At 40.8% G+C, this 22,928-nt stretch overlaps 1 protein-coding gene across 1 annotated transcript in view; it reads left to right on the top strand.

The window, feature by feature from the left end:
- The window catches only part of itga1 (integrin, alpha 1), a 222,579-nt gene that overhangs the window by 168,902 nt on the left and 30,749 nt on the right, over positions 1 to 22,928 (top strand). Inside the window, exons 20-25 of the mRNA XM_072571632.1 lie at positions 2,041 to 2,126; positions 4,333 to 4,468; positions 7,345 to 7,425; positions 11,978 to 12,054; positions 12,409 to 12,498; positions 13,795 to 13,897. Of these exons, the coding sequence (XP_072427733.1) occupies positions 2,041 to 2,126; positions 4,333 to 4,468; positions 7,345 to 7,425; positions 11,978 to 12,054; positions 12,409 to 12,498; positions 13,795 to 13,897 (573 nt within the window). The remainder of the gene's footprint in view (positions 1 to 2,040; positions 2,127 to 4,332; positions 4,469 to 7,344; positions 7,426 to 11,977; positions 12,055 to 12,408; positions 12,499 to 13,794; positions 13,898 to 22,928) is intronic.

The raw sequence follows: 22,928 nt of genomic DNA, 5'->3' as shown, positions 1-22,928 counted from the left end.
TCTGAGCTGAGATGTCACTTTTTATATAAAACCTGAAGTTATCGTGAGAAAGTGACTTAAAAGAAGTTCTAAGATTTACATAGAAATGAACCAAAACCAGCAAACCCATTCTAAAAGATGAAAAACTTAACAGCAATCTAGGTTTGCTCAATATATCATTTCAGTTGCATGACACTGTAATCTTCTGCTATAAATTCTGTGTCTATGGTCCTGCTCCATAGATACCTGATGAAGGAACAACACTCCAAAAGCTAATGTTTCCAAATAAACCTGTTGCACTCTAACTTGGCGTTGTGTCATTTTTAGCTTTGTACACCCCAGCAGATCATAGATGCAGCATGGCTCCTGCATATCATAGATTCTTGCTAGACAAGAGAGTCGAAGGTTATCAAGGCTAGATGGGAACATGAAATTTGAAACACAAACAAAATAGCCATGATCTTCCTTCTTAGTGGACCAGGCTTGAGGGCTGAGTGGCCTACTTCTGTTCTTATTTCATATGTATGTATATAATTCTCACCACGGAAAATTTCATCCTATAATTTCCCGTTGGTCTCTAAACAGGGCAGAAATTAGACCTTAACTAAGTTGGCAGAAAATTTGGTATAAGATTGAAAAAGACCATGTTGTAGTCCCGTAATTCAAAACCATTTCTTGTCTCTTTAATGATTCAGAAAAAAAAAGGCCAGAGGTAGCCAAAAGCAGTATCCATTCAGAAGCGAAGATCCATGCCGGTAGATATGCTGATAAGCAGCTTAAAAGCAGTCGGACTTAGTGGCAAAACATATTTCCTTAGAGTTCAGTGAAAAAGTGATTGAGTTAGGTTGTCTTTGAATCTTGAGGAAAGAATCATGTGGTAAATCAGCAAAAAGTTGCTGTAAGGAAATGTTTATAATCTCATCAGTTGTTTGATTATTTTTAAGTAAAGATAGGAGTAATACTTCACTGGGGTTGAGTGTCTGTAAAAGATATGCTGGAACAAAGTGTTAAATACATTTGCTACTTATAATATGATCTTTCCCAATTGTCTTTTTTGTCAGTCTTTTGTTCAATAGAAATAAATCATTTTCTTAAAATGGGGTCACCTGTACGATCTGCAGGTAGTCAATCCATGTAATATTTTATAAATTCCACTTTGGAAATTGAACCAGTCTGACTCAAGATTGGGATACAGACAGACTCTAACCTCACACCTTTAATGCATTTGATGCTTCACTCTGGAATCAGATTTGTCCAGTATTACCATCAGCTGGCATCATAGCAAATTAATAATACAGACTTTATATCAACTCAGAAACACTCAGTCAAGAGATAAAAGCCATCAACAATGGTCAGTATATTTTAAAAATGGATTTTTAAAACAATCTCAACATTTTCTGAATTAAAATGTAACAGACATGCTACTCATTAATCCAACCCCACAACCTTACAAAAAGGTTGTAATTTTTGAGCCAGTTAATTTTAGGGCATCTAATAGATCTTTTTATTTATTCGTGGAATGTAGGCATCACTTACTTAGGTAATATTATTAAATGGCTATCTTTAATACAGTTTTAATGTTAAATTTACAGTAATATAATCCATATCTATTCCATATTTCCTTAAGGAAAAGGACTTTTTATTTGCCATGTTTCCATATTGTGACTGCTCTTTCAGGGAAAAGGTTAGGACTGCTAAATTAGGCTGAGTGGCAATGATATGTATGGAGCTGGTTGGCATTGTTTTATTTTGCTACAGAATCAGTATTTTTGGTTTTAGATGGAGTTCACGTCTTTAAAGTATAATTACATGTTGTACTGTAGGATAAACTGTTCTACATGCAGTTTGTTCACATTTATATTTAGCGTACAGCTTTGCTATTGTGACATGTGTCCCCAGAGGGGCTGAAAAAGCTGCAGTTATTGTTCAACTCAAACAGGTCCAAGTAGCTTCTCACATTCCACAACCAGGTTATTTCTCATACTGAGTGAATTTCTAATCACTGCAGCTTAGTTCGTTTATGTATTCTCTAATTCTACTGTTAAAAATGTACTTCATCAGGTATCTTTCACAAAGGATTGTGGAGAAGATGAAGAATGCATCAATGATCTGACACTTAAAGCACAAGCAGACTTGAAGGGTAATAGGTAAGGAAGATTACAAAATAAATTAGTTAAACAAATGTCTATTATCATTTCAGGTTTCATCTTATTACTCTTGATTTCCTCTCTGCCTTTTTATGCATAGGGAACATAACATTTTTGTTATTTCTTACAACTATTATAGTGTACATAGAAGCCCTGGCAAGAGCTGGCCTGACCTTTGTGCATTTCTTTGGATAATGAGAATCCCCTTTCAGAGAAATAAGGTATCCATTTGGTCTGATCCTGGGACACCTTCTTCAGTTGACCTTTGGAATTGTTAAAAGTAGGAACGAATGTGCAAAGAACGCATTTTAACTCATTAGTTGTCAAGTTCATTAGAGCTATCAACAAACCTGACAAAATCAACTCTCAAAACTGTGAAAAGCAACTATCAAGAGGAGGACCTGAAAAAATTAGATGGGCGTCCATCAAGGCGATCTATGAAAAGTGCCAAGGAGTACTGTTCAAAGGGAAATGCCAAGAATATTTATACTCCTGCACTTCACATATTTCAAAAAAAAAGTCTGGAGTGTTAAACATAAAAAAGGCTATTTTACTGGGTCTTTTTATGTGGCCTGAATGTCTCATTTACTGAATTACTGTTGCACAACTTATTTTACATCAATTATTGCAGCTAGGTTCCTGTTATTTCATTGCTCAAGTGACAAATCCAAATAGTTCTTTATACCTTGAAAGAGGACTCTAGATTCAAATTCAAATTCAAAATCAACACTTTCCTGATGAAGGGCTTATGCCCAAAACATTGATTCTCCTGCTCCTCAGATGCTGCCTGACCTGCGTTGCTTTTCTAGCACCCCACTCTTGACTCTAAATTCAAATGCTTATTGTTACAAGAGATTGGTCACTTAAATGAAATGTTGTTGTTATAAGACATTATGTAGTTCAAATGATGTAAATGTAGTAAATGGATTTTTATGAATGACCCTTTTTTTCAATATAGTGAAGTATGCAATATACACATAACATCCTTTAGTGGATTTTTATTAAATCTCAACTCTGCATGGACTTTATGATCTTCCTATGATGGATTCAAGGTAAGTTAGCATGATAAACATAAGGACAAAGGTGGTAGTTACAGAGTGTGAAATGGCACTTAGTTATTATATAGACAACAAAGAGTCAAGGGGGTGGGTAATTAACTAGCATAGGTTGGCCTAAAGGGTGTGAGGCACCATGGGACGGGTAGATATTTGGGGATAAGATGGCATGGAGAATGAGGAATCACAGCAATAGATATCGTAAGACCATAAGACAGTGCAGTAATTAGGCCATTCAGCCCACCAAGTCGGCTCCACCATTCAATCATGGCTGGTAAGTTTCTCAACCCATTCTCCCACTTTTCCCCCCTGTAATCCTTAATCCCCTTGCCAAACAAGAACCTGTCTGTTTATCTCAGTCTTAAATACTTACACAATGACCTGGCCTCCACAGCCTCTGTGGCAGTGAATTCCATAAATTTACCACTCTCTGGCTGAAGAAGTTTCTCCTTATCTTTGTTCTGAAAGGTCTTCCCTTTAGTCTAAGCCTGTGCCCTAGGGTCCTAGTCTCTCCTAACAATGGAGGCATCTTTCCAATATCAACTCTGTCCAGGCCATTCAGTATTTTAAAAGTTTCAATTAGATTCCCCATTCATTCTTCTAAACTCCATAGTGTATTGACCAGAGTGCTTAAACATTCCTTATATGTCAGGCATGCAGTAACAGGGAGGGTATGAGCGATAATAAAAAGTGAGTACAGCACATGAAGTCACATGGATTTCATGGATGTGGAGTGTGTGTGGCTGGAGGGATGTTTCACATATAATCTATTTTTAAAATTTAGGACAAAGTGCCCAGATCCTGCCCAGCCTCCCTCCTCATACAACACTTTTTTCCTTACTTTCAGCCTTAGCCAACTTCTGCCCTCGAACAAAAATCTAATATCTAGCTAGATGTTTGTAAATGTTGGATTTGTAGACCTAGGAATTCTCTCCTGGCTGTATGAACTCTATTCACAAATGAAATCAGGTTTACTCACATTATGGTTACAATGACATGTTTTTCTTGCATAACTGAGCTGAAGTTAATAAATCCATGGTTTCTCCAAAGGTCAATGCTATCCTGCATCCTACCCCACTGCTTCAATTTCTTAATCAAAAATAGTATTTCTATGTTATCTTAAAATGACAAATACTGATCTTAAATTGCAGAATGAAACCCCACATCGTTCAATCCAATCAGAAGAAGTTCAGTCTGGTGATTAAATTAATAAACCAAAAGGAAAATGCCTACAACTCAAGAATAACTGTGACCTTTTCTAAAAATATATATTTCACTGGAGTTGAGGTAAGGAAACTATAGCGTTATTGATAAACTTAGTGTCTGTATGCATTGGTACAGAGGTTTTTTTTTGATTTGTTTATTGAATATGGGCATCGATGCTGCCATTTATTGTCCATCACTAATTGCCCCGGAGAAGCTGGTGGTAGACTGCCTTCTGGAATCACTGCAGTCCTTCGAATAAAGGTACACACACAATGATGTTGGGAACGTGTTCCACGATTTTGACCGAACGACACTGAAGGAAAAGTGACCTATTTCCCAGTCAGGATGGTGCCTGCCTTGGAATGGAACTTGCAGTTAGTGTCAATCCCATGTGAATGCAGCTTCTGTCTTTCTAGATAGTAAATCTTCCAGGTTTGTAAGGTGCTGTTGGAGGAAACTTGGTAAGTTTCTGAAGTGCATCTTGTTGATGGTACACTTGTGTGTCATTGGTGGAGAGAGTGAATGTTGAACACATTGAATGCAATGCCAATTGAATGGGATCCTTTGCCCTGATCAGCTTTCCTATTGATCAATGTTTCACAGGGAACAATGAGATTGATAATCTGCAATAAAGAAAGCGTCATCTACTAGTTTTATTTTGCTAATGTTAAACTCCCTGACCATTGCCAGAAATAAACGTTGTGAGAATGTTGGTTCTGTAACTCCTCTTCGAATATTATTTACACTTTATGGCAGTCTTCTGTGTACCTGAGTGAAAATGAATCGGGAGGTAGAAAAAGAATAAGGTTGCAGTGTTATTGATCTCCAATCCTGTGAGGGCATCAATTCATCTCTGCTTTCAATACAAAGATAATGGAAAGATAGATTGCATTCATATAGTGCCTTTCATGATTGATTGATTTCCCAAAGCTCTTTTACAGGTAATTAAGTAGATTCTGAAGTACAATAAACTATTAAAATGTCAGTTTTTAGGCACCCTTAACAACTCAAAGGTTTACAGATGCAGGGATCTATGTCAGTGTCAGATTTATTATTTTTTGGATACTTTATCCTGCAAGCAAGAGGCAAAGCAGGAGCAAGTAGAATGTCACTCAAATCCTGGGGTGGCATGGTGGCCTAGAGGTTAGCACTGCTGCCTCACAGCATCAGGGACCTGCGTCCAATTCCTGCCCCAGGTGACTGTCTGTGTGGAGTTTGCACATTCTCCCAGTGTCTGCGTGGGGTTTCCTCCCATGATCCATTGATGCGCAGATCAGGTGAATTGGTCGTGTTAAACTCCCCATAGTGTTAGGTGTATTAGTCAGGATTTGGGTCTGTTTCCATACTGTAGGGAATCTAATCTAATCAAATGACCATCCTGCAGCAATCCCATGTTCACAGATATGAGATCACATCTGATGTAGTTGGCTTTAGAGTGAAAGCACTTTTCATTGGGGACCTTTTAATATGCAACTACACCAACATATTTTCAATGATTAGTTGCAATCTGAACTGGTGAAACACTGCAGCATAAATATGCAAGGCACGCATTAGAAGAACGATAAGGTTCGCTTTTCATTAGGAGAATTAAAGAGTTTGTGAATGTATCAAATAAAGACACAACATGCTCACAATTCTCAACAGGTCTGTCAGCAGCAATGAAGGGAGGAACAGAGTTAAGTTTTGAGTCAGATATGACTTCATTAGTTCTGGTTTACTGAGGTCAATGTAGTGTCTCATAATTTGGCAATGTCATTAATAATAATGCACTATGTCACTATCGAGCAGGTAATGTTGAAGACTTCCTTCTGAGTGATAACTAGGGCATGTCTCTTTTCCTCCACTTCACATAGTAGTGCCTTAGCTCCTGTAATTGTAAACCTAAGTGTTCCTCCATAGCACTGCTTGATTATAGCTATGTGCAAAAATGGTCTAAATTTGTTTGCCTGCTGAAATTAGATGATTTCGTGAAATAATTAGTTTGATGCTGGGAATCCTTCTTCAAATCTGAGAGCTTACTTTGACTGGTGGATTAGACAGTAGAAAATGGCTTTGAATGAGTGCAAATCCTGGAGGCCATAAGGCTCTATCAAACAACTACTCAAGTAAATAATAACATCAACTCTCAAGAAAGCTAAAAGGATAGATTACTCTAGAGAGTCTTTGTTTCATGCTCTAATGTGTCTCAAACAGCTTTAGGTATGCTGTTACAGAGGTATAATCTAGCAGTCCGTCACTTTCAATTCAGTCAAAGCATTTTTCAGGGCTTACAATGATGGCAACAGTAGAAAATCTGAATTTCAAACATGTCTTAAGTATAAAGCACTAAACTTATCCTGATTTTTGGATCCATATTGACTGTTAACTAAGTTGGACTTAATTTTGTACTACATTTGTGAAAAAACTAAATGGACGATTAGCTTTCAGTTACACATAGGTGATCACAAATGGAATGGTGATGAATAATTTGTAGTGTTTATTCTGATATCACTGGATGATGAATTTTTAATCCATTTGAAGTTGTTACTGAATATGTACACTGAAATTATCAACTGTTTTCCAACAATGATTTCTATTTATTTCTCATAAATCAGACTAACTTGGATTAAACTTGTTTTAAATGAAAGATATTGCGTACCAGAGACAAGATAGTTGCAGGTGCTTCTTCATGACTCTGCAGTACCTTGCAGAGCTTTGAAACTGCTGTTTCCATTCCCATATATATTCCAGTTCATCTACAGAGAAATGTCAACAGAAGCTGTGAAGTAGGTTGCCAGGTAACCTTGCTGACTGAGCAGCAGTTCGTAATGCAAAGAATCCCTCAAGTGAGGGACAAAAATAAAACAATAAGAGAACAGTGACAACTTTACAGCAAAAAGTCAATAATCAATGCATTTTAACTGATATAATTATTCTCTGAAAACAATGAATTTACATGTCTTTTGGTTTCCTTAAAGCAAAATGATGATTGCATGCCATCAGAATCCAACAATGTGACATGTAAAGTGGGATATCCCTTTCTCATGCCTGGAGCAGAGGTAGGAACTGTTCAGTTTTGCTATCCAGAAGGCAGTGCATTGCTTTCAAAAGCAAGAAATCACTTCAGTTAAATTTCTTCAAAATTTAATGTATCACTTGCACTTTTTAAATATTTCCCTTTTTTTAGCCAATAGCTGGTTTATTGATAGTTCAATAGCTTGCATGTATTCGACGAGCTTTATAAATTTTACACATTACCACAAATTGTGAATTGAAATTTACATAATTGTTTGGATTTAAGAAAATACAGGAAGTTGGACGGTGTTTTAGTGAATCAATCAAAAGAACATAGTTGCCATATGTACAATTTCAGTGCTTCTTGAATCTTAGAGTCATAGAGATGTACAGCATGGAAACAGACCCTTCGGTCCAACCCATCCATGCCGACCAGATATCCCAACCTAATCTAGTCCCACCTGCAAGCACCCAGCCCATATCCCTCCAAACCCTTCCTATTCATATATCCATCCAGATGCCTTTTAAATGTTGCAATTGTACCAGCCTCCACCACTTCCTCTGGCAGCTCATTCCATACACGTACCACCCTCTGTGTGAAAAGGTTGCCCCTTAGGTCTCTTTTATATCTTTTCCTCTCTCACCCTAAACCTATGCCCTCTAGTTCTGGACTCCCCCACACCAGGGAAAAGACTTTGTCTTTTTATCCTATCCATGTCCCTCACGATTTTGTAAACCTCTTTTAAGGTCACCCCTCAACCTCCGACGCTCCAGGGAAAACAGCCCCAGCCTGTTCAGCCTCTCCCTATAGCTCAAATCCTCCAACCCTGGCAACATCCTTGCAAATCTTTTCTGAACCCTTTCAAGTTTCACAACATCTTTCCGATAGGAAGGAGACCAGAATTGCACGCAGTATTCTAAAACTGGCCTAACCAACATCCTGTACAGCCGCAACATGACCTCCCAACTCCTGTACTCAATACTCTCAACAATAAAGGAAAGCATATCCAACGTGTTCTTCACTATCCTATCTACCTGTAACTCCACTTTTAAGGAGCTATGAGCCTGCACTCTGAGGTCCCTTTGTTCAGCAATAAGTCCTGCTAAGATTTGCTTTCCCAAAATGTAGCAGCTCGCATTTATCTGAATTAAACTCCAACTGCCACTTCTCAGCTCCATTGACTCATCTGGTCAAGATCGCGTTGTAATCTGAGGTAACCTCGCTGTGGCTGGAGAGCCAGTGAGAGTCCCACATTGCATCTTTGTTGGAAGGTTATCTGACCAACATGCCAGTCACACAAGGAGGCCACAGTTGGGTTTTCTCCTGGAATTATGAGCCCATGGGTAGAAGGCCCACTTATCTGGAGTCACCAGTCAATCAGAAGACAAAATCTCTCGTGCTTAGCAGGGCCACTAAAGGTCTGCCAGAAGGAACCCCCTCCCCCCCCCACCCCCCACTTCCAAACCACCACCACCATACTGACCATACAATTGTGGAGGGTCCAGGCCTTACAAGAAAGTAATGTGGGTAGACCTATCAGTGGCCACAGGGACAGAGGACCTGCGGGTTGCAATTAAAATTTGCAACCTCAGAGATGCCAACCTTCCAACAAAGATTTGAAACAGGAGCAGATCAGGGAAGGCCACTCAACCTAGAGGTTTAGAGGGGTAGGATCTAGATGGGCTGGTCTTCAGGGGGTCAGTGTGCATTTGATGAGCTGAATTGCCTGCTTCCATACTGAAGGGATTCTATGATCCTGTGATACTCCACACCATTCTGATCTGCTTACTGTTCGATCCTGCCTACATGTGATAATCATTCATATCTTTGATTACCAAGAATCGATCTACCGCTGACTTACTAAATATTCAAAAACACTATTTTTTGTGGAAGAAAGTTCCAAAGACTCATGAGCCACTGTACAATAAATAAACTCCTTGTCTCTGTCTCTCTAATTTTTAAATTGTGACCCCTTGTTCTCTACTCTCTCAGAAGAGAAATCAAACATTTTACATTCACCCCATCAAAGCACCTGAGGATCTTCTGTCATTCAGTAAAGATTTAAATTGATTTATACCTCGTGATATCATGAAATGGATGAAGACAGACATTGGATACTCAAAAGGCTGTGGCCCCTGATAATATTCCAGGAATAGTACTGAAGACTTGTCCTTCAGAACTTGTCAAGTCCCTAACTAAACTATTTCAGTACAGTAACAATGGCATTTACCCAAATAAGTGGGTAATTGCCCGGTTATGTCCTGTCCACAGTACCCTGGACAAATCCAATTCAGATTACTGCTTCATCAGACACCTCTCAAATATCAGGAAAGTGGTAAAACAGTCTTGACAGAGCTATCAAGTGGCACTAATTCAACACTAACCTACTCTTTGATGCACAGTTGTGTTCTGCCAGGCCATCTAAGATTCTAATCTCATTACAGCCTTCATTCAAACTTAGATAAAAGAGCTGAGATCAAAAGAAGAAATAAGGGTGACTGCCCTGGACACCAAGCAGCATTTAACTGGCAACAAGGAGCCCGGGAATACTGCAGTCAATCGGAATCGGGGGAGGGGACTCTGCTCTGTCTAGAGTCATGCAAACCACAAAGGAAGATGCTTGTAGTTTGTGATAGTCAATCGTCTTAGCCAAAGGACATCATTGCAGGAGTTTACAAGAACGATCCCAGAAAGGAAAGGCTTGTCATATGAGGGGCAGTTGAGGGCTCTTGGTCTATACTCTATGGAGTTTAGAAGGATGAGGGAGGATATGATTGAAACTTAAAGGATATGGAGAAGCCTGGTTGGAGCAGACATGGAGAAGTTGTTTCCACTAGTAAGAGTGACCAGGACCCAGAGGTACAGCCTCAAGATGAAGGAATGATTCTTTAGAACTGAGATGAGGAGGAATTTCTTCAGCTGGAGGGTGGTAACACTGTGGAACTCATTGCTACAGAAGGCTGTGGAGGCCAGGTCACTGAGTGTATTTAAAACAGATTAATAGGTTCTTGATTAATAAGGGGATCAAGGGTTATGAAGAGAAGACAGGAAAATAGGGTTGAGAAACATCTCAGCCATGATCGAACGGTGGAGCAGACACATTGAGGTATAGAATCATACAGCATGGAAGCAAACCCTTGAGTCCAAGTAGTCCATGTCGACCATATTCCCAAACTAAACTGTTCCCACTTGCCTGTATTTGGCCCACGTTCCTCCAAACCCTTTCTATTCATGTACTTATCCAAATGTCTTTTAAATGTAGTAACTGTACCCTCAGCCACCACTTCCTCTGGCAGTTGATTCCACACACAAACCACTGTGTAAAAAAGTTGCCCCTCATGTCCTTTTCTCATCTCACCTTAAAAGGTACACCCACTAGTTTTGAACACACCCATTCTAAGGAAAAGACCCTTGCTGTTCACCTTATCTATGCCTGTCATGATCTTCTCGACCTCTATAAAATCACCCCTCAACCTCCTATGCTCCAGTCAATAAAGTCTCAGCCTATCCAGCCTACTTTTATGTCTCAAACCTTCCAGTCCTGGCAACATCCTAGTAAATCTTTCTGAACCCTCCCCAATTTAATACTATCCTTCCTATAACAGGGTGACCAGAACTGCACACAGTACCCCAGAAGAGGCCTCACCAATGTCCTTTACAACCTCAGCATGACATCCCAGCTCCTATTCTCAAAGACTCAGTGGGTTGAATGATGTATTCTGCTCCTAATCTTATGAAATGTAAGAAAGTAAAAAAATCTACTTCAAGGAACTGGGATGATGCTTTAGATATTATAATGGGGCTACAAGCTCTGGCAAGAGCTACTTTAACACATTCATGTCTTTTCGCCACCTTCTTAATCTAGCCTCTCTGCCTGGGCAAATTACTTTATCAAGAAGCCTCTCATCAAATCTCCCTACAAGATGTCCATCCAGGTCTATGAACCTTCCCAACTTACCTCTGCATCTCAGACCTCTAATGTCTTTCCCAGATACCAATAACCCTCTTTGAAAAAGCCAGCTTCCTTGAGGGTTTTAACCTCTAGCCCCACATCTCCAAACTTCAAGCTTTCTAGGTCTCTGAACAATGTCCTATGGTTGGGATCTCCTTTCACTCAGTACCTCCTCTGATCCCTCCGAAAACACTAAGTCTCTTCTTCTCACAGATCTCCAAATCCCCATAATTCCCACTGAACCCCCTCTCTTACCGTTGGTCAGATCTCCAATTTCCACTTTTCCTCCACATAAGGACCCTAGCATTGACATTCCCATTCCTGACATTGTCCTCCTAAATCAAAACACAACCTAGCCCTGGCCAACTTTGCCTTCTTCCTCCAAAGTCGATTCCTAGGTTCACAATTTCCTTACCAAAATTCCCTGTTCATGATGGGTCAAGTAAGATAAAGTCCAGCCATAATAGGGAAGACCAAGAAAAGTGATCATAAACCACTTCAATAACTTTAATGTTTTTGAAGAGAAGAGATTAGAAATTTCAATCAAATAAGAATGCACAGGCAATTAATGGCAATTGTCTGTCCCTTTTTTTCTGACACTGCTGTTCTGGTTTATTTCTTTACTCTTCTGTCATTTTTTTAGGTTTCTTTTAAAATGAAATTTGAGTTCAATACCTCTCATCTCCTCAGTGATGTTCACTTACACCTGGAAGCAACAAGGTACAGAAAAACGCACAAGAAAATGGATTTCATTTAATGTTGCATTGTTACAAATGGTATTATGCTTAAATGCAGATAAAAGTTCCATATTAGTATTAGTTGAATAAATAATGCTGATTTAGAAAACTAACCACATTGGAATACAGTTTCCAAAGGTTCTAAAATATGAATGAAATCATATTTTGTTGCAACAAATTAACATGTAGCATTCTAGTAGAAATAGTTTGGAGCTGTAATTATGTGTGTTTTTGTTAAGGTAAAACATACCAGTTTAAAATTTTTAAAGTTTGTTTTAAGTTGTAACTACAAAAGAAAAGATTTTGTGAAGTGTAAATTCTATTTCTAACATTTCAGTGACAGCAATGAACAAAATGAAACATTAAGTGACAATGAAGTCACCATCTCAGTTCCAGTATTGTATGAAGCTGGACTGCTCTTTTCAAGGTAACATGTCCTTACAGTTTGAGAGAACTATGCTGCACTTGCTGTAGGATACTGAGATTCATGTAAATGTTGATAATGTAACTGATAAAATGAAGTCTGGCAACAACTAGATACAAGAGAAGATATCAGTCTAGAATGAGCATTGTAAAAGAAGAGATCTTACACAATACACTAGCAAGCTGCAATATACAAATGTAAACAAAGAACTGAAAACAACAAATGCTGGAGATCACAACGGGTCAGGCAGCACCCATGGAGAGAGAGCAAGCTAACGTCTAGATGACTCTTCATCAAAGTCAAAAGATTAGCTCACTCTCTCTCCATGGATGCTGCCTGACCTGCTGTGATCTCCAGCGTTTTTTTGTTTTCAGTACAGATTCCAACAACTGCAGTAATTTGTTCGTGTAAATAAAAAGAAGTTTTACAATATATCAGGAGGAGACTTTCTTAGAGATAAGGAAGAAACAGCCTCAGGGACAATTTATGTGCACAATCCTTCAGCCCAGAGAAACTCCAGACTGGTATCTCAATGTACAAGGATCAGTATTGGCTTAAAACACAAGATAAAACAGTAACAACTCTCTGTCTGCTGAAACCGCATCAGTTTAAGATGCAAATGAAGGCAGAACTAAAATTTGTATTAGAAACAACAAGCTCAAAATTTGTCATATGATTATGTTGACTGCCTGCTGCGTGAATTCTACTCCATATAAACATTAGCAATTTCGGAGTGACCTACACGCTAACATATCAACTAGGAGGCACTATCAATGTTTAATAATCGCACTGTATGTTTGTAAGAACTTTAAACTTATTTTTGTTAATCGTTCTAAAATTTATTATATTTAGCTAGTAAAATATATTTGCATAGAAGGCATTAAAAAGCATATATTAGCTGGTGTGTTGAATTGATAGAGTATCAATTATACCTACAATGCCATTACAGACTTGATTTGGAGATGCAGGTGTTGGACTGGGGTGTACAAAGTTATAGTAGTCTCCACTATCACCTGATGAAGGAGTGTCGCTCCGAAAGCTAGTGTGCTTCCAAGTAAACCTGTTGGACTATAACCTGGTGTTGCGTGATTTTTAACTTATTACAGACCTGTGTTTGGAGAGTTTATCTTTAAAGCACAAATTTATAACATTGGCTGTTTCAGTGACAAAACTGGCCACATTGTTACTGAAATTGTTACATCTTACTAAGACGACATAGTAAACATGCCATTGACTGAAAAACAAACACGAAACCAACAAACTTCTGTTTTGTGTTCAAAAGTTTTTTTCTTATCTTAGGACTATAAAGAACGACCATTTTAAAATAGCAGCCAATGAGACAATTCCTGATGTTATTAAAACGACAGAGGAGATTGGTGATGCAGCAGACATCACTTATATGGTAAGCAAGAGCAACATTTTCATTAAGTAGCAGATAAAGCACTAACCTGATATGAAATTGAGCAGCCATTTGTGAGCAGTTTGTTTATTATAGAATCTCTGAAAGTTCATAATTCCATGTTTGTCCCTCCATCACCTCAGCTATATGTCAAATAACGCCGTGAACTTTGAATATAGAAAGAGTACATCATTATGTTGTGGCAAATATTTGGCAGAAAATTGTGGAAATGAAAAGGATGTTTTTTTGTCACATATTTTTGACAAAAGAATTAACTGTCAAATTCAGGAAACATGCAAGGATGGTGGAGGTAACTGATGCTAAAAACTTTCAGTTATGACCACTAAATTTTTTAATGATTTATATTATTTTGCTCAATTTTCTGTAACCCCCATAAGGACTGACTATTTATGAGCCCCGTTCTCCAGAAAGAGAAGCTGATGAGGTATCTATAGTTTACCTGCTAGAAGATATGTAGGCAATATTTCATGCAATTTATTTTATATGTTCATGCAGTTGGAAAGACAGTGTTTGATTAGGAGTAGTAAGCATAGCTTTGCGAGTGGGAGATCATGCCTCACAAATTTGTTAGAATTCTTTGATGAAGTGAACAGGAAGATTGACGAGGGCAGGGTGGTAGATGCAGTCTATATTGAATCCAAGGGGAGCTGGCAAATTGGATACAAAATTGGCTTGATGGCAGGAAGTAGAGGGTAATATCGAAAGGATGCTTGTTGGCCTGGAGGTCGGTGACTGGTGGAGTGCCGCAGGGGTCACTACTGAGTCCACTACTGTTTGATATCAAGATGGTGTATGACCATATGTGTAAAAAAGTTGACCCTCAAGTTCCCTTTTATTCTTTCCTCTTTGACCTTAAACTGATGTCCTTGATTCCTCAACCCTGGGAACAAGACGGAGTACATTCACCCTATCCATGCGTCTCCTGATCCTATACATTTCTATTATATTCACCCTCAGTCTCCCATGCTGTAAAGAAAAAAGTCCAATTTGGATGAGAATGTATAAGGCATGATTTGTGAGTTTGTTGATGACACTAAAATAGGCGGTATTCTGAACAGAGAGGAAGGTTATCAGAAATTGCAGCAGGACCTTGATCAGCTGGGGAAGTGGGCCAAGAAATGGCAAATGGGGTTTAATATAAATCAGTGTGAGGTGTTGCATTTTGGAAAGTCAAATCAAGGTAGGAGTTTCATGGTGAATGTTAGGACCTTAAGAAGTGTAGTGAAACAGAGGGATCTTGGAGTTCAGGTTCACAGTTCTGTGAAAGTGGAGTCACAGGTGGACAGGGCAGCGAAGGAGGCTTTTGACACACTGGCCTTCATCAGTCAGGGCATTGAGTATAGAAGTCGGGAAGTTATGTTGCGGTTATACAGGACATTAGTGAGACTGCACTTGGAGTGTTATGTTCAGTTTTGATGCCCTTGTTATTGGAAGGATGTTATTAAGCTAGAAAGAGTACAGAAGAAATTTACAAGGATGTTGCCAGGACTCAATTGTCTGAGTTATATGCAGAGGTTGGACAAGCTAGGACTGTTTTCTTTGGAGCATGGGAGACTGAGGGTGAATCTAATAGAAGTGTAAAGGAGCATGAGAGGCATGGACAGGGTGACTGCACTCAGTCTCTTTCCCAGGGAAATCATGGACATCAGTTTAAGGTCAAAGAAGAAAGAATAAAAGGGAGCCTGAGGGGCAACATTTTTACATAGATGGTGATGCACCATCTGTGAGCTGCCAGGGAAAATAGTTGAGGCATTTAAAAAGCATTTGGACAAATAAAAGGATAGGAAAGGTTAAGAAGGATATGGGACAAGTGACTTTAACTTTCCCAATATTGTTTGGAACCTCCTTTGAGCAGAAGGTTTGAATGGAGCTGTTTTTGTAAGGTGTGTTCAGGAGGGTTTCCTAACTCAGTACGTTGACAGGCCGACGAGGGGAGAGGCCATTCTAGACTTGGTGCTCGGAAACGAGCCGGGGCAGGTATCAGATCTTGTGGTAGGAGAGCATTTTGGTGATAGTGACCACAACTGCCTCACATTCTACATAGCTATGGAGAAGGAGAGGATTAGGCAAAATGAGGGGATATTTAATTGGGGAAGAGGAAACTATGATGCGATTAGACATGAGTTAGGAAGCATGGACTGGGAGCAATTGTTCCATGGTAAAGGCACTATAAACACGTGGAGACTGTTTAAGGAACAGTTGTTGCAAGTGATGAATAAATATGTCCCTCTGAGACAGGTAAGAAGGGGTAAGATAAAGGAACCTTGGATGACGAGAACGGTGGAGCTTCTCGTCAAAAGGAAGAAGGTAGCTTACATAAGGTGGAGGAAGCTAGGGTCAAGCTCAGCTCTACAGGATTACAGGCAGGCAAGGAAGGAGCTCAAAAATGGTCTGAGGAGAGCCAGGAGGGGGCACGAGAAAGGCTTGGCAGAACGGATTAGGGAGAATACAAAGGCATTTTACACTTATGTGAGGAATAAGAGAATGGTCAAAGAAAGAGTAGGGCCTATCAGGGATAGCATAGGGAATTTGTTTGTGGAGTCTGAGGAGGTAGGGGAAGCCCTAAATGAGTTTTTTACTTCTGTCTTTACGAAAGAAATGAACTTTGTCGTGAATGAAACCTTCGAAGAGCAGGTGTGCATGCTGGAATGGATAGAGATAGAGGAAGCAGATGTGCTGATAATTTTGTCAAACATTAAGATTGACAAGTTGCCAAGCCTGGACCAGATTTGTCCTCGGCTGCTTTGGGTATTGACAAATGCAATTGCTTCGCCACTTGCGAAGATCTTTGCATCCTCGCTCTCCACTGGAGTCGTACCTGAGGACTGGAGAGAGGCAAATGTAATTCCTCTCTTCAAGAAATAGGGAAATCCCCGGCAATTACACACCAGTAAGTCTCACGTCTGTCGTCTGCAAGGTGTTAGAAAGGATTCTGAGGGATAGGATTTATGACCATCTGGAAGATCATGGCTTGATTAAACGCAGTCAACACGGCTTTGTGAAGGGCAGGTCGTGCCTCACAAACCTTATTGAGTTCCTTGAGGATGTGACTAGAAAAGTTGATAAGGGTTGATCTGCGGATGTGGTGTATATGGACTTCAGCAAGGATTTGATAAGGTTCCACATGGTAGGCTCATTCAGAAGGTCAGGAGGAATGGGATACAGGGGAACTTAGCTGTCTGGATACAGAATTGGCTGGCCAGAAAAAGACAGCGAGTGGCAGTAGAAGGAAAGTATTCTGCCTGGAAGTCTGTGGTGAGTGGTGTTCCACAGGACTCTGTCCTTGGGTCTCTACTGTTTGTAATTTTTATTAATGACTTGGATAAGGGGATTGAAGGATGGGTCAGCAAGTTTGCAGATGACACAAAGGCTGGAGGTGTTATTGACAGTATAGAGGGCTGTTGTAGGCTGCAGCGGGACATTGACAGGATGCAGAGATGGCCTTAGAGGTGGCAGATGGGGTTCAACCTGGATAAATGCGAGGTGATGCATTTTGGAAGCCCGAATTTGAAAACTGAGTACAGGATTAAGAATAGGATTCTTGGTAGTGTGGAGGAACAGAGGGATCTTGGTGTGCAGTTACATAGATCGCTTAAAGTGACCCCCCAAGTGGATAGGGTTGTTAAGAAAGCATATGGTGTTTTGGCTTTCATTAACAGGGGGATTGAGTTTAAGATTCATGAGATCTTGTTGCAGCTCTATAAAACTTTGGTTAGACTGCACTTGGAATACTGCGTCCAGTTCTGGTTGCCCTATTATATGAAAGATGTGGATGCTTTGGAGAGAGTTCAGAGGAGGTTTACCAGGATGCTGCCTGGACTGGAGGGCTTATCTTATGAAGAGAGGTTGACTGAGCTCGGACTTTTTTCATTGGAGAAAAGGAGGAGGAGAGGAGACCTAATGGAGGTTTACAAGATAATGAGAGGCATAGATAGAGTCGATAGCCAGAGACTATTTCCCAGGGCAAAAATGACTAACACGAGGGGTCATGGTTTTAAGCTGGTTGGAGGAAAGTATAGAGGGGATGTCAGAGGCGGGTTATTTATACAGAGAGTTGTGAGAGCATGGAATGCATTGCCAGCAGCTGTTGTGGAAGCAAGGTCATTGGAGACATTTAAGAGACTCCTGGACATGCATATGGTCACAGAAATTTGAGGGTGCATACATGAGGATCAATAGTCGGCACAACATCGTGGGCTGAAGGGCCTGTTCTGTGCTGTACTGTTCTATGTTCTATGTTCTAAGTGCAAGCAAATGGTGTTAGCATGGATGGACATTTTGGTCGGCATGGACCTGTTTGGGCCAAAGGGCTTGTGTCCGTGCTGGAAGATTCCACGATTCTATTCACTTGGGGAGAGCAATTGAACTTTTCAGTAGTTTCTACCCACCTTGCATTGGAAGTTAAAGTCTTGGCTGTCAAATACTGCATCACACTTGGGCCACCACATCCATACTGGAAAGGATGGGTACTTTCTCTCTGCCTTGTGCCAAGTTAGTACGGTGATACTCCATGAACCTTGACATTTTTCTTTTCCTTCTTGAGCTGTCTATCTGATGACAAATCCAATCCAATGACCTCCACAATGGATAGGGCAAGGAGGCATATCCTGAATCCATGCCACCACAGCAGGCATTGATCCAGTGTTGTTACCACCAACCTAGTCACACTGGCCATTTAATCAACTGGCCCAACCAAGGAGATGCGAGGAATCTGAGTTGAATGGATCAGTTGGAGAGACAGTTAGAAGCGATGAGGAATTTGCAACAGCAACAGTATGTGGTGGATGGCAGTTATAGGAAGGGGGGATGGGATGTCTCAGATACAGTCACATAGATGAGTTAACTCCAGAAGGGTAAGAGAGGTAGACACCTAGGGCAGGAGTCTTATGTGGATATACCCATTTCAAATAGGTATGCAGTTTTGGAAAATCTAGAGGGTGACGGATTCTCAGAGGAACGTAGCATGAACAGTCAAGTTTCTGGTATTGAGACTGGCTCTAATGCAACAAGGGGTACGTCGGCTTCCAAGAGATCAATTGTGTTAGGGGATTCTGTAGTCCGAGGAACAGTCGTTTCTGTGGCCAGCAGAGAAAAAGTAGAATGGAATGTTGTTTTCCTGGTGCCAGGTTCAAGGATATCACGGAGAGGGTGCAGAATGTTCTCACAGGGGAGAAGGGCAAACAAAAGGTCATTGTCCACATTGGAACCAATGATGTAGGAAGGGAAAAGGTTGAGATTTTGAAGGGAGATTACAGAGAGTTAGGTAGAAATTTAAAAAGGAGGTCCTCAAGGGTAGTAACATCTGGATTACTCCCAGTGCTACGAGCTAGTGAGGGCAGGAATAGGAGGAGAGAGCAGATGAATGCATGGCTGAGGAGCTGGTGTATGGGAGAAGGATTCACATTTTTGGATCATTGGAATCTCTTTTGGGGTAGAAGTGACCTGTACAAGAAGGACGGCTTGCACTTAAATTGGAAGGGGACTAAAATACTGGCAGGGAAATTTGCTCGAACTGCTCGGGAGGATTTAAACTAGTAAGGTGGGTGGGTAGGACCCAGGAAGATAGTGAGGAAAGAGATCGATCTGAGCCTGGTACAGTTGAGAACCAAAGTGAGTCAAACAGTCAGGTCAGGCAGGGACAAGGTAGGACTAATAAATTAAACTGCATTTATTTCAATGCAAGGGGCCTAACATTGAAGGCAGCTGCACTCAGGGCATGGTTAGGAACATGGGACTGGGATATCATAGCAATTACGGAAACATGGCTCAGGGATGGGCAGGACTGGCAGCTCAGTGTTCCAGGATACAAATGCTACAGGAAGGATAGAAAGGGAGGCAAGAGAGGAGGGGGAGTGGCATTTTTGATAAGGGATAGCATTACAGCTGTGCTGAGGGAGGATATTCCCAGAAATACATCCAGGGAAGTTATTTGGGTGGAACTGAGAAATAAGAAAGGGATGATCACCTTATTGGGATTGTATTATAGACCCCCTAATAGTCAGAGGGAAATTGAGAAACAAACTTGTAAGGAGATCTCAGCTATCTGTAAGAATAATAGGATAGCTATGATAGGGGATTTTAACTTTCCAAACATCGACTGGGACTGCCATAGTGTTAAAGGTTCAGACGGAGAGGACTTTGTTATGTGCGTACAAGACAATTTTCTGATTCAGTATGTGGATGTACCTACTAGAGAAGGTGCAAAACCTGACCTACTCTTGGGAAATAAGGCAGGGCAGGTGACTGAGGTGTCAGTGGGGGAACATTTTGGGGCCAGCGACCATAATCCTAAATCATTTAAAAATCGTGATGGAAAAGGATAGATCAGATCTAAAAGTTGAAGTTCTAAATTGGAGAAAGGCCAATTTTGACGGTATTAGGCAAGAACTTTAGAAAGCTGGTTGGAGGCAGATGTTCGCAGGTAAAGGGACGGCTGGAAAATGGGAAGCCTTCAGCGCTGCCAGAGGAAGTGGTGGAGGCTGGTGCAATTGCAACATTTGAAAGGCATCTGGATGGGTATATGAATAGAAAGGGTTTGGCGGGATATGGGCTGGGTGCTGGCAGGTGGGACTAGATTGGGTTGGGATATCTGGTCGGCATGGACAGTTCTGTTTCCATGCTATACATCGCTATGACTCTATGACTCTAAATGAGATAACAAGAATCCAGAGAAAGTATATTCCTGTCAGGGTGAAAGGAAAGGCTGGTAGGTATAGGGAATGCTGAATGACTAAAGAAATTGAGGGTTTGGTTCAGAAAAAGAAGGAAACATATGTCAGCAATAGACAGGATAGATCGAGTGAATCTTTAGAAGAGTATAAAGGAAGTAGGAGTGTACTTAAGAGGGAAATCAGGAGGGCAAAACGGGGACATGAGATAGCTTTGGCAGATAGAATTAAGGAGAATCCAAAGGGTTTTTACAAATATATTAAGGACAAAAGGGTAACTAGGGAAAGAATAGGGCCCTTCAAAGATCAGCAAGGCGGACTTTGTGTGGAGCCACAGAAAATGGGGGAGATACTAAATGAATACTTTGCATCAGTATTTACGGTGGAAAAGGATATGGAAGATATAGACTGTAGGGAAATAGATGGTGACATCTTGCAAAATGTCCAGATTACAGAGGAGGAAGTGCTGGATGTCTTGAAACTGGTAAAATTGGGTAAATCACAGGACCCTATCAGGTGTACCCAAGAACTCTGTGGGAAGCTAGAGAAGTGATTGCTGGGCCTCTTGCTGAGATATTTGTATATCGATAGTCACAGGTGAGGTGCCGGAAGACTGGAGGTTGGCAAATGTGGTGCCACTGTTTAAGAAGGGTGGTAAAGACAATCCAGGGAACTATAGACCAGTGAGCCTGACCTCAGTAGTGGGCAAGTTGTTGGAGGGAATCCTGAGGGACAGGATGTACATGAATTTGGAAAGGCACGGACTGATTAGGGATAGTCTACATCGCTTTGTGCGTGGGAAATCATTTCTCACAAACTTGATTGAGTTTTTTGAAGAAGTAGCAAAGAGGATTGATGAGGGCAGAGCAGTAGATGTGATCTATATGGACTTCAGTAAGGCGTTCGACAAGGTTCTCCATGGGAGGCTGATTAGCAAGGTTAGATCTCATGGAATACAGGGAGAACTGGCCATTTGGATACAGAACTGGCTGAAAGGTAGAAGACAGAGGGTGGTGGTGGAGGGTTGTTTTTCAGACCGGAGGCCTGTGACCAGTGGAGTGTCACAAGGATCGCTATTGGACCTCTACTTTTTGTCATTTACATAATGTTTTTGGGTGCGAGCATAAGAGGTACAGTTAGCAAGTTTGTAGGTGACACCAAAATTGGAGGTGTAGTGACACCTCAGATTACACCAGGATCTGGACCAGATGAGCCAATGGGCTGAGAAGTGGCAAATGGAGTTTAGTTCAGATAAATGCGAAGTACTGCATTTTGGGAAAGCAAGTCTTAGCAGGACTTATACACTGAATGGTAAGGTCCTAGGGAGTGTTGCTGAACAAAGAGACCTTGGAGTGTGGTTCATAGCTCCTTGAAAGTGGAGTCGCAGGTAGATAGGATAGTGAAGAAGGTGTTTGGTATGCTTTCCTTTATTAGTCAGAGTATTGAGTACTGGAGTTGGGAGGTCATGTTGCGGCTGTACAGGACATTGGTTTGGTAAGCATTGGAATATTGCGTGCAATTCTGGTATCTTTCCTATCGGAAAGATGTTGTGAAACATGAAAGGGTTCAGAAAAGATTTACAAGGATGTTGCCAGGGTTGGAGGATTTGAGCTATAGGGAGAGGCTGAACAGGCTGGGGCTGTTTTCCCTAGAGCATCGGAGGCTGAGAGGTGACCTTTATAGAGATTTACAAAATTATGAGGGGCATGGATAGGATAAATAGACAAAGTCTTTTCCCTGGTGTGGGGGAGTCCAGAATTAGAGGGCATAGGTTTAGGGTGAGAGGGGAAAGATATAAAAGAGACCTTAGGGGCAATTTTTTCATGCAGAGGGTGGTACATGTATGGAATGAGCTGCCAAAGGAAGTGGTGGAGGCTGGAACAATTGCAGCATTTAAAAGGTATTTGGATGGGTAATTGAATAGGAAGGGTTTGGAGGGATATGGGCCGGGTGCTGGCAGGTGCGACTAGATTGGGTTGGGATATCTGGTCGGCATGGATGGGTTGGACCAAAGGGTCTGTTTCCATGCTGTACATGTCTATGACTCTATAATTGACATTTATACATGTAAGATGTAGCCAAGACCCTTGGACAGAGAAAATAGAGGCTCCAATTCCATTATATGATTGACCAAGAATCTCTCCTGCTCTTACTGTGTACTACTAGTGCATGTCAGAATGATTCAGAAGTTTGTATGGAACCTGCAACTGCATTATCAACACACTTTCATTGGCTGTCAAGCCTTGGAGTGGGACTTGGACCCGAAGTTTCCAACATAGATGTAGGAATATTGACCACCATATCACAAGCCCTCCTCTTGCATATTAAATCGGGACTTTGTGACA

The sequence above is a fragment of the Chiloscyllium punctatum genome, chromosome 1, assembly GCF_047496795.1.
Source record: "Chiloscyllium punctatum isolate Juve2018m chromosome 1, sChiPun1.3, whole genome shotgun sequence".
Classification (NCBI taxonomy): domain Eukaryota; kingdom Metazoa; phylum Chordata; class Chondrichthyes; order Orectolobiformes; family Hemiscylliidae; genus Chiloscyllium; species Chiloscyllium punctatum.
This window is presented reverse-complemented; position numbering and strand designations above follow the sequence as displayed.